Source organism: Pygocentrus nattereri, chromosome 7 (assembly GCF_015220715.1).
Source record: "Pygocentrus nattereri isolate fPygNat1 chromosome 7, fPygNat1.pri, whole genome shotgun sequence".
Classification (NCBI taxonomy): domain Eukaryota; kingdom Metazoa; phylum Chordata; class Actinopteri; order Characiformes; family Serrasalmidae; genus Pygocentrus; species Pygocentrus nattereri.
The window spans coordinates 25,397,416-25,414,156 of NC_051217.1; the positions used below are offsets into that span (position 1 = coordinate 25,397,416).

A 16,741-nucleotide genomic window follows, 5' to 3' on the forward strand; every position below is an offset into this window, starting at 1 on the left:
CTCTCTCCCCTTCACTCTGTATCTCTCTCTCTCTCTCTCTCTTTCCCCTTCCCTCCATCTCTCTCTCTCCCCTTCCCTCTGTCTCTCTCTCTCCCCCCTTCCCTCTGTCTCTCTTTCTCCTTCTCTCCCCTCTCTCTCCCCTTCCCTCTGTGTCTCTCTCTCTCTCCCTCTCTCTCTCCTTCCCTCCATCTCTCTCTCTCTCTCCCTCCCTCTTCCTCTCTCTCCCCTTCCCTCCATCTCTCTCTCTCCCCTTCCCTCTGTCTCTCTCTCCTTCTCTCCCCTCTCTCTCCCCTTCACTCTGTGTGTCTCTCTCTCTCTCCCTCTCTCTCTCCTTCCCTCCATCTCTCTCTCTCTCTCCCTCCCTCTTCCTCTCTCTCCCCTTCCCTCCATCTCTCTCTCTCCCCTTCCCTCTGTCTCTCTCTCCTTCTCTCCCCTCTCTCTCCCCTTCACTCTGTGTGTCTCTCTCTCTCTCTCTCTCTCTCTCTCTCTCTCTCTCTCTCTCTCCCCTTCACTCTGTGTGTCTCTCTCTCTCTCTCTCTCTCTCTCTCTCTCTCTCTCTCTCTCTCTCTCTCTCTCTCTCTCTCTCTCTCTCTCTCCCTCTTCCTCACTCTTCCTTTTCCCTTTAGCTCTCTCACTTCCCCCACCCTCTCTCTCCTGTTTACAACACTCCAGAACAGGTTCAATTCACTCTAACAGCGATCACGTGACTTCGCTCTCACTAAAATACGTTTTTATTGTCTATACTTGTGACAGCAGAGCACCAGAGCTCAGGCCGACCTGCACTGGATGATTTGGATCTGTTTAGCTATGTTAGAGAGGAGCCAGCAAGCGTTAGCTTAGCTAGGATGGTTCAGCTCCAAACACCACAGAACAGGTTTAATTTCTCAAGACCAGCCGCTCAACTTCACTTCCTCTAGACTTCCATCTGACTCTGTGTCAGTAAAGCGGTGTCATTTGGAATCAAACCCGTCCTGTGGTGAGCAGAACTGGCAGCATGCTAGCGAAGCTAGTGTTAACCAGCTACTCCAGCCTAGTGATCAGTGCCATTTATCAATTAGAGATTAGTGTGAGGTTGAAGCTTTGATATTTACTGAGTGGTGGAATTAAAATCGAGCACTGCTTTGGCGTCCGTGTGAGTGAACAAAAGATTTATTTGGAAATAACGCAGCCGGATGCTGCGGCAGAAAGCACTTCATGTCGAACTGTGTGGGAAAGCCACTGGAACCGTCATCCTCTGCACTCAGAACTCTGTCTCTGTCTCTGTTTGGCTCCGCAGTGGAAAGGGGCCTACGTTAGGAATGTTCAATAAACCCATTTGGAAGTGAATCTGCACGTAATTACTGGCTTTTTCCACTCAGAACTGCTTTGCTGGTGTGACATAACGTTGATTTGTGCTGCTGGTCTGTTCATGAAATGTTCACACAAAGTAAAAGGCAGCTGGAGTTACAAGGTTTTCTTATGACATGTTCCTGTTTCAGATCTGACCACACGATGACCAGGGCTACACTGCCACACACACACACACACACACACACACACAGCAGGAGACAGAATGACGGCTGGAGATCAAATAACTCCAGCAGAGTTAAAAACATCTACCATCCAAACCTTCATCCATATCAAACATGAACCCCAGCACATACAACCACAAGCAGCTCACGCACAGACTCACGCACAATGCAGCAGCTCATGCAAAGAAAAAAGTAGATAAAAAAAGGTAAACACACTCACACACTCACTCACACTCACACACACACAATAAGATTAATAAATTATACCAGCTTTGCTTATAATGTAAACACACTTTTCCAAATTGTAAAAATATCATTTTTATCGTGGTCAGTTCCGCCTCTGCAGCACCCCCTTTGGTTCAACTCCACTAGAGGCACAGACCAAAGTATTAAGACACCTCACAGTATGCAAATCAGTCAGTCAACGTTACTGCCCCCTGATGACGCCCCACTCATGCCACTCTTATAAATAACAGCACAGGAGCCGAGAGTGAGAAGAGAACCAACCACTGTACTGACTGTAAATAACCCAGTCAACCTACGCTAGTCTGGAATAAAGACGTCGGGCCGATTAACTGAGGATTCCTGCGAGTCTCCATAAAGCTTCCAGCTTTGCATCCAATTCACGTTTCCCTTCACAACTCGGACCCTCGGGTGCACGGCAATCAATGGATCAGCAACACTGGAACTACAGAAGTGAAATGGTTCAGGAAAGATTAACGTTAAATGGCTGCTGTTAGCGACTGTGTCAACCTTTCATCCACATAGCCTTTCTCTGATTTTTCATGCTTTCCGCAGTTCCAGCACTGCTTGGCATTGATTTTTGCGCAGTGCGTGCGGCGCTGAGGGTTCTATCTATGAAGGGGAACGTGGATTTGAGCGAGAACCGAATCGGATGCAACATCAATAAGTGCCGTGGACAGCAAGGATTTAAGGCCACTGCAGCCACAACCCTAGCTGAGTGGTGATGCAGACTGCAACCTTGATGTCAAACTCAATGAAACTTGGACAGAGTTTAAAGAAATCCACTTTAATCATTCGGAATTCAGGGCATATAAGAAGTCATGATGCAGGTTATATCGATTACGGACCTGCTGAAGAGATCATCAGAAGCAAGCTGTCGTGGTTTTAGGGAATGTTCTGGCACTATGTTGACTCTTCGGTGTCTTGAGTCAGCAGCTCATACTGTTCAGGCTCAAGACGCACTGCCTGATCAGAGACACCATCCCTCGGTGAAGACGGGGATGGTTCTGTCTCTCTTCATATTTTCTAAAACTAACGTACGCTACCTCTAAAAACACAGCAGCCCAGCCCACCCAGTTGCCCTCACAGCCCCATCTCCAAATCTGTACACCACTGCAGTGCCCCTCCCAGCATGCCCCACCCATTTCAGGGAATTTTTCAAAGTTTTGCTGGGGGTGGAGTCACCTGAAAAGAGTTGGGTGTAGTCACTCTTTAAAGCAGGAACTGCCTTCAGTTTAACGTTAGTCAGTGGCAGTAAAATGCATAAGGTTCTAGTCCTCCGTATGACGAAGTTTATTGCACAAACCCGTTTTTCTCTGCTCATCATCAACTGAGAAGCCATCAAAACTGATTGCTCAAGCTGAAGCACTTGGGTACACTGCAAAAGCTCTTATTCTTGGACTCGACAGTCGTTGTTATTAATGTTGTGGCGGAAGCAGCGTAACCCTGAAACAAGAACTTCCAAAGAAAAAACACGGAAATGTGAAAAAGGTCATCAGATCTCCTCAGGTGCGTGCCATTACACATTTCAACCAGAGATGTCACCAAATCTCCAAAACGTACGAGTCAAAATTTATTTACATGGTGACTTTTTATAACAGATGTTTTCACTAAGCAGCTTTACAGAGAACCCAGGTCCAAGCCCCAGTGAGCATCGCCAATGGTAAGAAAAACTCTAAAACCCTAAAAGCAAAAGGAGGAAAGCTTGAGAGGAACCAAGACTCAAAAGGAGAACCCGTCCTCCTCTGGTTCAGACCCGATAATAAAACAGCAACACAACAATAGCAATACAAATAGAGCATAACAGAGCGCAGCTTTAACACTAACCTCAACTCAAGCCCCAACCTGACCCTACAGCGGTTCTAATCCTAACCTTATCCTTGATGATGTTGAGCTGAATTTGGTAATGTGCTCGTACCTGGAAGCGCAGGATGATGGTCCAGATGAGGCCGAGGGTGAGGCGGTGGTTGCCGTCGACAATATCATGCGACCCAACGTTCTCCAGATGAACCCTCTGCTCTTTGAGGAACTGCAGAGCCTTATCAACGTTCTCCAGGCAGTGGATCCGCATGCGGCCTCGTGTTGGACGAGGCTTAGAATGAAAAAAATAAAGGGAGGCAACTTAAAGCAATAGTTCTGAAAACAAATGTACTCAATCAGCCAAGAAACATTTACCGTCTTAAGTTTCTTTCTTTAGGTTCTTATAAGGTGCTATAAGGCTAAAGCAGCTAACAATGTGTACACCCTACCAATTAGCTTGGCGCTAAATGCATACCTAAATCAATACTAACCCTAATACTAACTCTAACACTAACCCTAATCTTACCTCAAACAATGTGTTCAGTAATCTCTAATAGACTGTGATTTCTGATACTGTACTGCACACTGTAATCCAGGACTGTCTTAATTACTCAACGAAAAAACAATAAATGCATTATTGATAAATCGGCTTAGTGATTAAACCTAATTTGAATGATACACATTATCTGCAGGTCATCATCAAGCAACATTTAGTGGTAATAATCACTATAATGACTTAGTGATCATCATTATAATCACTAAACTACCATTCCTAACATAATCAAAAGCAACAATCCTGCTGTTGCCTATAAACACCCCGTGAAGTATGTGAGCATAGCTGGATACAGTAGCAGCCGTACTGAAGATTGAATTTTGTCTGTACTTTAATCCATGTTTATATATTGTGCGTCTCACAATAGCAGAAACCATATAATCAAGTCTAAGCAGATTGACTATACTTAGAGTAAAAGGGAATACGGTATATTGTATGCTATTTTCACCTTTCACTTTTTAGTCCTCCATGCCATGTTTATATGAGTAAAAACAGCTATAACTGACCAGCAATTCTCCAGAGAGAACCTCCAGCAGCCTGGTGAGCATGTAGCCGTCCCTCAGGTCGTTGTAAAGGTCAGAGATGCGACAGGACACACGGGCCAGGTGAGCGTTCACCCACTTAGTGAATGTTTTCTTCTGGACTGCATCTCTCTCATCTGGAGAACAGACAGGAAGAAAATATATCAGATATCTGTTATGCATAGATGCACAAACACTGCAGAATGCAGGTTATAGGGTGTAATTCCACTCACTGGCCACTTTATTAGAAACACCTACCTTGTCCTTCCTGTGACTGGCCACTTTATTAGAAACACTGACCTTCTATTTACACTAACTGGCCACATTATTTGAAACACCTACCTTGTATTTTCACTAACTGGCCACTTTATTAGAAACATCAACCTTGTACTTCCAATAACTGGCAACTTTATTAAAAACAGCTACCTCCTACTCTTATTCACTGGACACTTCATTAGAAATACCTACCTTCTTTTGCCATTCCCTGCCCACTTTATTAAACACCCCCCCAAAAATATCCAGACAAGACCACTAATGAAGGACTAAAGGATGACTAACACAATCTATACATCAACAGATGAGCTCCAGTCTTTAACTGTACACAAGCAAGGTGGAGCTATAAGAGAGGGGTTTCTGAGAATGTGGCCAGAGAACATGTGTCTGTGTGTATTTCTCTTCATACCTGCTAGTGCTTTAATGCGAGAGCACTCAAAGAGTTTGGAGCTGGTGGTCTCTGTTTCCCAGAATCCTGTGCTGGTGGGCCGGTTGTTGTTGTTTAGTTGTCTCTGGGCCTCAGCGTTGTCCAGGTCAGTGGAGGCACTGGCCATCGCGCCTGCTTCCCCAAACCAGCCTGTACACAACAAACAGCATTCAGTCCAGAGGCCCACCCATTCAGTCTACAGCAGTTTAGCCCCACCCATTCCGTCTACAGAGTTTTAGCCCCACCCATTCAGCCTACAGCAGTTTAACCCCACCCATTCAGTCTACAGCAGTTTAGCCGCACACATTCAGCCAATAGCAGTTCAGCCCCACCTATTCAGTCTACAGAGTTTTAGCACCACCCATTCAGCCTACAGCAGTTTAGCCCCACCATTCAGTTTGTGGTACCTCCTCAACTGCCCCACTGGAAAATGGTCATGTAAAAATGAATTATTGCTGCATTTCTGAATAAAGATCTGATAGAAATATGAACCGAACACGTAGGTGAGTTTACACCTTTCATTAAAGCACATTAAACGCTGGCCTCGTTCAGGACTTCACAGTCAAACTAGATGCCCTCACTGCCCCACTTTCTCTGATGTACAGTCTGAGGGGGGAAAGTCTTTTACCCACTCGCAGCACAACTGGGTCACACTTACCTTCCACTTCCTCCAGCAGAGAGAGGGCCTGAGCGTAAATTATGGGCTGAGGAGTGAATAGTGTGTTTATATGTCGATGTAAGGCTCACACATATATATGACCCTCACATTTGAAGTACTGACTTAAATATCTACAGGGTCGCTGATGTTCACATTCATTATACTGACAACTTAGTGTAACTTATAGTAGGAAAATGTAAATAAATAGCGACAGCTGTGATTTGCACATCCTTCACCTGCATTCAGCTAGAAACAGTACAAAGACAAGATATTTAATATTTCTACTACTAACGCCCCTAACTGTCCCTCGGTATTAATGCAAGTTCACCACTAACACCTGCCCCCCAACATTGATAGATGGTGGATTTTAATCTAAGCTTGAGTGATGTTTAATAATAATTAGCACAAATATCATGATTATCGGGTATAACATTACCTGTTACATTAAATCTTTTGAAAACTACTTGAAAAAAACTGTCTTTATAATAGATGTTACAACAAAATCGTGCATTCAGGAGCTTCTTCTGGTGTGGGTTTATGGCGATTTATGTGCCAATAGCGTCACACTGCAACTTTGGTTTCCAAAGCCACATTTACATGCGTTAAATATTAAAAACAGCAGTTTTCATAATTCAGCTAACCACTATGAGGCTTTGATCTATACAGAAAATACTACAAATTTTAGTCAATATATAAGACACATATATAAATCAGCGTTTTCATAGCGAAGGTAACTAAAACAAACATCATGTGTAGATATGAACAGCTCATTTGCATAAACAGATATCTCCATTTTAACAAAATTTCAAAAACATGCTTTTTTATTGTGCATTCCAGGTGATATCAGTCAAACTGTTATCTATCATCTATAAGCTCAGAGCTCTGAAAATCCAGAGTCAGCAGCCGTTAATTTAAGTTATGCTTGCTGCTCTTTGTGAGGCATCGTTTGAGAATCTGCCTCAAACAGTTGGTGGCAGTGCTGCCAACGTCCATTATTTCTAAAAACAATCTGCACGGTTTTCTTGTCAGACCACGATGTACATTTTCACTTTGAACCAGTCCATTTCAGACGAGCTTCTGCCCAGAGAAGTCGGTGGTGTTTCTCGATGTTGATGATACATGGACTCTCTTTTGTGTTATAGAGTCTAAAATTGCATTTACAGATGCAGCAACAAACTGTGTTTAACGTCATAGCTTTTCTAAAAGTATTTCTAAACCCATGTGGTTGTACTTTTTACAGAATTAGTTGATTTTTAATGGAGTGCTGTCTTTGATTGGTCAGAGGTCACAAGCATTCAGCTGTGGTTAATAGCCTTTTCCTTTACGCATAGAGATTTCCCTGGATTCTCGGAATCTTTAATAATTACTATAGATGCTGAAATCCCGAAATTCGTTGCAATCATGTGTTGAGAAAAAATGACCCTTTCATGAATGTTGCCCAATCATGACGGAGTCACTTGTCAGCTGTTAATCGTTTTACCCGTGAAAAGTTCCAGAACAGGCCGTTCTGAACATTCCATAAACTTCCCAGTCTTATACAGACCCTGTCCCAAATTTTTTGGAATGTGCTACAGGCAATTAGAGTATATTTACATAGTTGATGAGGTAAAATATTAAATATCTTTTCTTTGTGTTGTCAATTAAAACTTGTAACATTGTCTAAATAAGAGGGTGAATATCAAATATTTATACATCTCACTGAAATAAAAGCAATGAAAAAACTCACTAGTTAACAATTATTTTCACAGCAAATAGTGTAAAAAGCTAATTGGGGGTAATTGCTGTAATAAGGAAAATCTAAAACCGATGATTTCCACCAGCCTGACGCCTCGTGCTTCCCTCACTGTTCCTCATCCTGAACGAGCGCTTTTCTTCTCCTCACTCATTTTTCTGATCACTGTGATGAGAGAAAAGTGCACGTACCCTGCCCCCAAAATCCAAAATACTCCAGCACCCATCCCCCACCACACAGACGTGCCCCTCCGAAACACCACCAACACAAACACTGCATTCTGGGCTGCAGGAGGAAAATACTCTAATGAACATACACACAATAGAAGCAGTGTGAACTGTGGTACTGCACCGCGAATCAGCGTCAGGAGTGAAAGCTACAACACATCAGAAAATCAAATTAGTGGAAACAAAAGACAGTTTTTTGTTTACATTATTTACGTTATTAACAATTAGTTCTGATTTGATGTTTTTAACCCATTCACAACTAATGTAGCACATACTGTGACTGAGCTACATTAAACAGAGCATATACAGCATATACACCATATACAGCACATACAGAATATACACCATATACAGCACATACACCATATACCACATATACAGCATATAGGCCACATACAGCATATACACCATATACAGCATATACAGTATATACCACATATACAGCACATATACCGCATATGCAGCACATATACCATACACGGTACACAGATAACATGGTCTGCGCATTTTAGTGCCCAATTTCTATCTACTGGGAAAATACATACATATACATTACATACACACACACACACATACACACACACACACACACACACACACACACACACGCATATGTGATGAAACTTGGATATAACTAAAAGTAGTCATAATTTTGCAGAAGCCATATTTTATGTGGCATTATTGTTCCCGAATGTGTTAAATTCAGTAAATAAACATGCAGAAGTGTGTTCTCACTACAGGATGCGTTAATTTAACATATAGTACACTTTCACTTTTGCATACAACACATCTGTCTCCATATCTGACACAACATTACTGCACATCTGTCTCCATATCTGACTCAACCTTACTGCACATCTGTCTCCATATCTGACTCAACCTTACAGCACATCTGTCTTATCTGACATAATTGAACAAATGTTACATCACATCTGTCTCCTTACCTGACATAATTGGATCTCCTTGGATCACCACCTTACCGTGGTGGAGAGGTTTGCGTGCCTTCATGATCCTAGGAGCTATGCTGAAAGCTCATGGTAGGGTCTCCCAAGGCAAACAGGTCCTAGTTGATGGGCCAGAAAAAAGGTGATCCAAAAACCCCATATGACGGAGACCATCACGACCCAGTTTCCCTCGCCTGGATTAGGGTTACGTAGTTCGGAGTACCCGGCCTTCTTGGAGACCCTGGAGGGGGTACTGGAAAGTGCCCCCTGTGGGGACTCCATTGTCTTGCTGGGTGACTTCAACACTCACGTAGGCAATGACAGTGAGACCTGAAAGGGCTTTATCGGGAGGAACGGCCTCTCTGATCTGAACCCGAGTGGTGTTTTGTTATTGGAGTTCTGTGCTCGCCACAGTCTGTCCATAACAAACACCATGTTCAAACACAAAGGTGTGCATAAAGGCACATGGCATCAGGACACCTTAGGCCACAGTTCGTTGACTGACTTCGAGGTTCTGTCATCGGATTTGTGACCATGTGTTTTGGACACCTGGGTGAAGAGAGGAGCGGAGCTGTCAACCGATCACCACCTAGTGGTGAGTTGGATCAGACCAGGCAGACCCAAATGTGTTGTGAGGGTTTGTTGGGAACTTCTGGCAGAGGAACCTACCAGAAGATCTTCAACTCCCACATCCAACAAAGCTTCAAGCACATACCGTGGGAAGCCGGTAACATCGAGTCCGAGTGGGCCTGTTCCGTGCCTCCCTTGTCGATGCTGTGGTTGTCGATGTCGATGCCTCCGTGCCTCCAATGTTGATGCTGTAGGTGCCTGTCATGGCGGCAATCCCCAAATCTGTTGGTGGACACCTCGGGTAAAGGAAGCAGTCAAGCTGAAGAAAGAGTTCTATCAGGCCTGGTTGGCTTTTGGGACTTTGGAGGCAAAAGATGAACACCGAAGGGCCAAGTGGGTCACGGCTTCTGCGGTTGCTGAGTCAAAAACTCGGGTGTGGGAGGACTTTGGTGAGGCCACAGAGAAAGACTATGGACAGGCACCAAGAAGGTTCTGGCAAACTGTCAGGCACCTCAGGAGAGGTAACAACATTGTATACAGTGGGGCTGGGGGGCTGCTGACTTTGACAGGGGACGTCATTGGATGGTGGAAGAAATACTTCAAGGATTTTCTCAATCCCACCAACGATCCTTCCCTAGAGGAGGCAGAGCTTGGAGATCCGAGCAAGGGTCCGTCCCCCTGGAATGGGAGACTGGGGTGGTGGTCCCTCTTTTTAAGAAAGGGGACTGGAGGGTGTGTTCCAACTGTCGGGGATCACACTTCTCAGCCTACTCAGTAAGGTCTATGTAGGGGTACTGGAGAAGAGAGTCCAACTGATAGTCAAATCTCAGCTACAAGAGGAACAATGCGGGTTTCACCCTGGTCGTGGAACACTGGACCAGCTTTTTATCCTCACCAGGGTCCTGGAGGGTGCATGGGAGTTCACCCAACCAGTCCACATGTGTTTTGTGGATTTGGAGAAGGCATTCGACTGTGTCCCTCGGGGGATCCTGTGAGGAGTGCTCTGGGAGTATGGGGTGAGGGGCTCATTGTTATGGGCCATTCAGTCCCTGTAGAAACGGAGCAGGAGCTTGATTCGTATAGCTGGCAGTACCTCAGATTGGTTTCCAGTTAGGGTTGTACTCCAGAGCTGTCTGCTGTCACCGATTCTGTTCATAACTTTTATGGACAGAATTTCTCAGAACAGCCAAGTGGCAGAGGGTGTCTGGTATGGTGGCCTCAGGATTTCATGTCTGCTTTTTGCGGATGATGTGGTCCTGTTGGTGTCATCAGGCTGGGACCTCCAGCTTTCTCTGGACCAGTTTGCAGCAAAGTGTTAAGCGGCTGGGATGAAAATCATCACCTCTAAATCTGAGACCATGGTCCTCAGTTGGAAAAGGGTGGAATGCTCTGTCCAGATTGGGAGTGAATTCCTGCCCCAAGTGGAGGAGTTTAAATATCTCTGGATTTTCTTCACGAGTGAAGGAAGGATGGAGCGATAGGTTTACTGGTGGATCGGTGCGGCATCTGCAGTAATACTCTTTGTGTAGGCTGCTGTGACCCGGACTTGGATAAGCGAATAACGATGGATGGAAAGTGATTGTGCACTGCGAAGACAGCAACCACCTGGATTACCACAGCAACCACCTAGCAATGACCCTGTGTACCATAGCAACCACCTAGCAACATCTTACCACTTGGAATACAACTACAAACACTTAGCAACACCCTAGCAACCACCATGGTTACCACAGCAACCACTTAGTAACTGCCTAGCAACCAAATGAAACCACTTAAAATAACAGGGCAACACCCTGATAACTACTTGGGAATTGCTTAAGCTGCACCATCACCCTGTACTTTCTTCAGAAAACGCATTTTTCTAGTCATGTAATGTAAATATTGTCTGGTATTGAGGATTAATATTTAAGTGCCCAGAAACCCCAACGAGTATCCGGAAACTGTAAAATGCTTTTGCGTCCAGTACAGCACCGTATGGTAAGTTTCCATCAGTATATTCCTGATTATTCCTCATTTTTTCATTCTGGTCCAAAATCTACAGTACACAGAGCATAAATGTGATGAATCACAGTGAAACTGTTCTGTGTTAAAAGCAGAAAAAGGTTATCCAATTTTAGAACACACTTTGGTCCAATCTCATCTGATTTATGATCATCTGATGTGTCATAACACAAACAGAGAGAGACTCCAGCACGGAGCAGTTTCAGAAGAGATGATATGAAGGAAACTGTCAGTGGAGCCTCACAGCCCGAGAGATGGGGAGAAATAAAAAATCAACCCAAAGGAGCTTCACAGCTTCATCATCGGCAACCAGAGACGTTTCAGACTCAAGAGTGTTTCATAATCACATTACAGGAGCTGCACTAAAACCAGGCCATCGTTTAAAGCAGCAGTTCAACCAGAAATCGAATTCCATCTAAACAAAACCGTTAAAGCTCAAAGTGCTGGTCAACTGGAGAAAAGCTCATCAACCAGCTGAACCAACTCGAGCTGATAAAGCCATTCATTTCAGTGGGAGCCGTTATTCAAACACTGTGTAATAACAATGTGTAAATTGTAAACAATGTGTAATATCGCGAATAACAGAATCACCAGTACAATCACATCACGTTATGTATATTATCTCATGTTATATATTGAGTTCGATATTGAGTAGCCCAGTAGGGCTGTCAGCTGGGGTCCGAAATTAAATGAGAAATTTTAATTCGTTTTTAAATATCGCTGCTGTCAGAACAAAACCTTGTATCTCCAAAACGGTGACTTTACAGGAGAAGGAAAAACATACTTTACTTTTAATGTAAGTCAATGCAACCAGACATCTTTCCAAGTAATTTTGCATCATTTCCTTCAGTCCATTCATCCAGAAATTTACAAACAGTGTAAAGGGTAACAGGTATTTTCAAATTATGTCAAAAACTGAAAAATGTAAAAAAATGGAGATACAAGCTTGTCCACATTTGGAGCATATGTCAGAAAATATGTGGCCCCTGAAGCAGAGCAGTCAGTGCTTATTAGCATTATTTAGCTCATAAAGTGGACACAACGGTATGTTCAGGAGTAGCTGGGTTGTGAAAAAGCTCACTAAAATTCTCTAATTACAACCAAAACAGATCACCATTCTTTAATTATGCTCAGCCATGGCATCATCTTCATTCGGTCACCGATATATCACAGCTGTCGGAACAAAACCTCAAATCTCCATTTTTGTAGTTTTTTTTAGTTTTTGTCATTATTTGAAAACGCCTGTTACCCTTTACATTGTGTGTAAATTTCATGATAATTGGACCAAAAGAAATGGCCCAAAATGACGTGGAAAGACATCTGGTTCAATTGACTTACATTAAAAGTGGAGTTTTTCCTGTAAAGTTACCATTTTGGAGACACAAGGTTTTATTCCAACAGCAGCGATATGTTCTCCTGGCCTGGAGCATGCTTTACCCTCTTAAAAAGTATGGTTCTTTAAAGGGGTTCTTTAAAAGTTCCTTATTAAAGGGAATGGTTCCAAAAAAGGTTGAAACAACAGAAGTGTGATGGAAAAATGCAACCACTTTCAAAAAGGTTCTATAAAGCAAAAACGTTCTCCATCAGTCTAAAGAGCCTTTCCACCATGCAAAGAACCATTCAAGCATGAAACGGTTGTACATGTAACTCATGGTTCTAACTAGAACCACTCCTTTTACTAAAGAACCCTTGAAAAAGCATACTTTAACAGTGACGCCACCGTTATCGTGATGGTGTTGCTCCCTGTGATCAACACCTTTATCTCTATTTTTCTTCCTCCCAGCTGCCCTGTGGTTGGATGGTGGGTGAACGTAGCCAAGCATGAGGCTCATGTTTAACAGCTCAGCACATTCCAGCGTGTTCCAGTTCCTTCCACACCAGAGAAAAGCCTCAGGCTTCACAGCCAAGTCTCAGCTTCATCATCCTCATCATCATCACGCTGTCTGTCCTGGAGAGCAGGAGGCTAGAACGCTTCACACCCACAGCCCAGCACAGCACTCTACACGCCACACAGCCAAACTCTACTGCCCATTGCACTGTGGGGTCCTTTAAAGCGATAGTTTGGACAAAATAAATCACATTTACAAAAACGATCAAATCAGCCAAGACATGTTTGGACATTCTTTAGTTTTAGCCCTAGAGCTACAAGGCTACTGTAGCTACCCTGATAGCAAGAGTAGAGTGGGCCATCGCCGGCCCACTGATGGCAGAGCTAGTGGTCCCCTGGCGTTTTGCTCAGTGATTTCAGGGCGGCCCACCACTGATCGTCGTTCGTTTTCCACTCACAGTCCAAATTGGGGGGCAGTCGTGACTGGAAGGTCACCGGTTCAATCCCATGAGCTGACAGTACATGACTGAAGTGCCCTTGATCAAGACACCCAACTTCTCCCCTGGTGCTGCAGATAGGGCTTCCCACCGCTCCGGGCAAGTGTGCTCACTGCACGGATGGGTTAAATGCGGAGGTCTATGCAAACACAGTTGGCTTATGGCTCTGAATTCAATTTAAATTACTGATTTAATTAATTATTACACAAATGAATTTTTCTTTAATGATGCTTTGTAAATTAGTTTAGTAAATAATTGTTTTGTATTTGGTCAAAAGGTATTACTATTCATTTCTCTCAGCTGTTTGTAATATTTGAAACTAGGTCCTGGGTGGTCCGATACGAGAGCAGCAGCAGCAAACAGTCAGAGGGGGGCTGACTTTTACCAAGCCAGCGAACCAATATACACTGCTCAAAAAAATAAAGGGAACACTTAAACAACACAATATAACTCCAAGTAAATCAAACTTCTGTGAAATCAAACTGTCCACTTAGGAAGCAACACTGATTGACAATCAATTTCACAGCTGTTGTGCAAATGGAATAGACAACAGGTGGAAATTATTGGCAATTATCAAGACGCACTCAATAAAGGAGTGGTTCTGCAGGTGGGGACCACAGACCACTTCTCAGTACCTATGCTTTCAGGAGGAGCACTGCCAGAGCCCTGTAAAATGACCTCCAGCAGGCCACAAATGTGCATGTGTCTGCACAAACAGTTAGAAACCGACTCCATGAGGATGGTATGAGGGCCCGACGTCCACAGATGGGGGTTGTGCTCACAGCCCATCACCGTGCAGGACGCTTGGCATTTGCCAGAGAACACCAGGATTGGCAAATTCGCCACTGGCGCCCTGTGCTCTTCACAGATGAAAGCAGGTTCACACTGAGCACATGTGACAGACGTGACAGAGTCTGGAGACGCTGTGGAGAGCGATCTGCTGCCTGGAAAATCCTTTAGCATGACCGGTTTGGCAGTCGGTCAGTAATGGTGTGGGGTGGAATTTGCTCGCCAGAGGTAGCCTGACTGCCATTAGGTACCGAGATGAGATCCTCAGACCCCTTGTGAGACCATATGCTGGTGCGGTTGGCCCTGGGTTCCTCCTAATGCAGGACAATTCTAGACCTCATGTGGCTGGAGTGTGTTAGCAGTTCCGATGAAGCACATCTGGGACATCATGCCTCGCTCCATCCACCAACGTCACATCGCACCACAGACTGTCCAGCAGTTGGCGGATGCTTTAGTCCAGGTCTGGGAGGAGATCCCTCAGGTGACCATCCGCCACCTCATCAGGAGCATGCCCAGGCATTGTAGGGAGGTCATACAGGCACACGGAGGCCACACACAATACTGAGCTATCTCAGTGTATTATATCAGAAATTTCATCCGCATATCAGTCTGTAAATATGTAGCATGTGGATGGTTTACTGCAGCATCACGATATGGACAGCAGATCTAGCGCGTAGAACCCTGTCCTTCACTGAACCTCCCATGAGCACCTGCTGTCTATGGATATGACAGAGTCTGACCGCAGGAACAAGCCGAATTTCTTCCTGATAAACAAACACAGCTGTGAGAGCGACTCTGAGCTCCAGGCGTTCACACTTACAGAATTAACTGACTCCTCCTCCGGCGGTCCTCCTGATACAAACACACACACAGTCACCGGGAGGGGTCAAAACAAACAAAACAACACAATAAACTAAACTAACAAAACTAAACTGACCAAACAAAACACGAACATGTAAAGCCAAATAAAACAAAACAACAAAAAATATTAATAAACTAAAAAAAAAAAAAACAAAACCAAACACAAGAAAATAAAACAAAACTTTCAAAATGAAACAAACTAAACCAAACAAAACACAACAAAATAAAACAGAATTAACAAAACTAAACAAACAAAACACGAAAATGCAAAACCAAACAAAACACAGGAAATTAAACAAAATTAATTAAACTAAACAAACTAAATCAAACAAAACAAAAATGCAAAGCCAAACAAAACAGACAAGAAAACAAAACTAAACAAAACAAAAAATTAAATAAAAAAAACACTAAACGAGCCAAAGCAGACAAAACATACAAAATCAAACCGAGCCAAACAAAAAACAAAACCAAACAAAACATAAAACAAATCAAACAAACCATAAGGTCAGGACTACATAAAGAGGACATAACATTATTTCATCTTTCAGCTGTACTACAACGTCTTCACGCCATAATAATGTACAGACTAGTCTAACACCTCAAACTGCAGGCAATAGGCTTTTAATCTTAAACCTTATTATACAGTGTCTACAATAAAATCACTCAATCAGAGCAATACAGACATTTTATTTACCATCCAGAACCACCAGAGAACCTACACGAGTCTTCTGAGTTTATATGGAATGTTGATGATGGAAAATAGTGGAAAAATCTGGAATAATCAGTTTTCTTTGGGGACCATTTTGCCGCACAGCGCCCTGCATGTCTCCCTCCACCATGAATGGAGTTTAAGTTCTCTAAACTATCATAAAACAGTGTCTCAGTCATCAGGCAGTGAATTTAGAACCATTTCATGTAGGAACTTTCTATGAGGAGCTTTTAGAGGGGGCCGTCTGGTTCCTATCCCCACCACTGTGAACAGTTCTGACTCATTAAGTTTATCTAGAACAGAGCGTTTCACACCAAACCAGTCTGAGCCGCTCTCTTTACATCTTAACCAGTTAATTATACTGGATTTTTTTTTTTTTTTTAAAGGTGGCATTCTCCTATAATAGTATATCATACTCTTACACAGCCGTACCTAACAAGTCCAACTGGGATTATGTTTTGATTATTACAGCAACCATTTGATGATTTAGGCACTCAGTTAGCACTACAGTAACTGGTGGAGTTTAGTCTTCCATTACTTATTAGCTACATTAGCCTTGTAGCTCCAGAGCTAAAACTAAAGAAGCACCAAACATGA

At 43.5% G+C, this 16,741-nt stretch overlaps 1 protein-coding gene across 4 annotated transcripts in view; it reads right to left on the reverse strand.

Annotated features, from left to right (window-relative positions):
- The window catches only part of LOC108412818 (spectrin beta chain, non-erythrocytic 4), a 150,380-nt gene that overhangs the window by 126,106 nt on the left and 7,533 nt on the right, over window positions 1-16,741 (reverse strand). For all 4 annotated transcript variants that reach the window (XM_017685043.2, XM_017685042.2, XM_017685041.2 and 1 more), the window contains exons 2-4: window positions 5,311-5,478; window positions 4,614-4,765; window positions 3,673-3,846 (exon numbers count right to left, since the gene is read on the reverse strand). In XM_017685043.2, coding sequence (XP_017540532.1) covers window positions 3,673-3,846; window positions 4,614-4,765; window positions 5,311-5,455 — 471 coding nt within the window. In that variant the 5' untranslated portion in view covers window positions 5,456-5,478. The remainder of the gene's footprint in view (window positions 1-3,672; window positions 3,847-4,613; window positions 4,766-5,310; window positions 5,479-16,741) is intronic.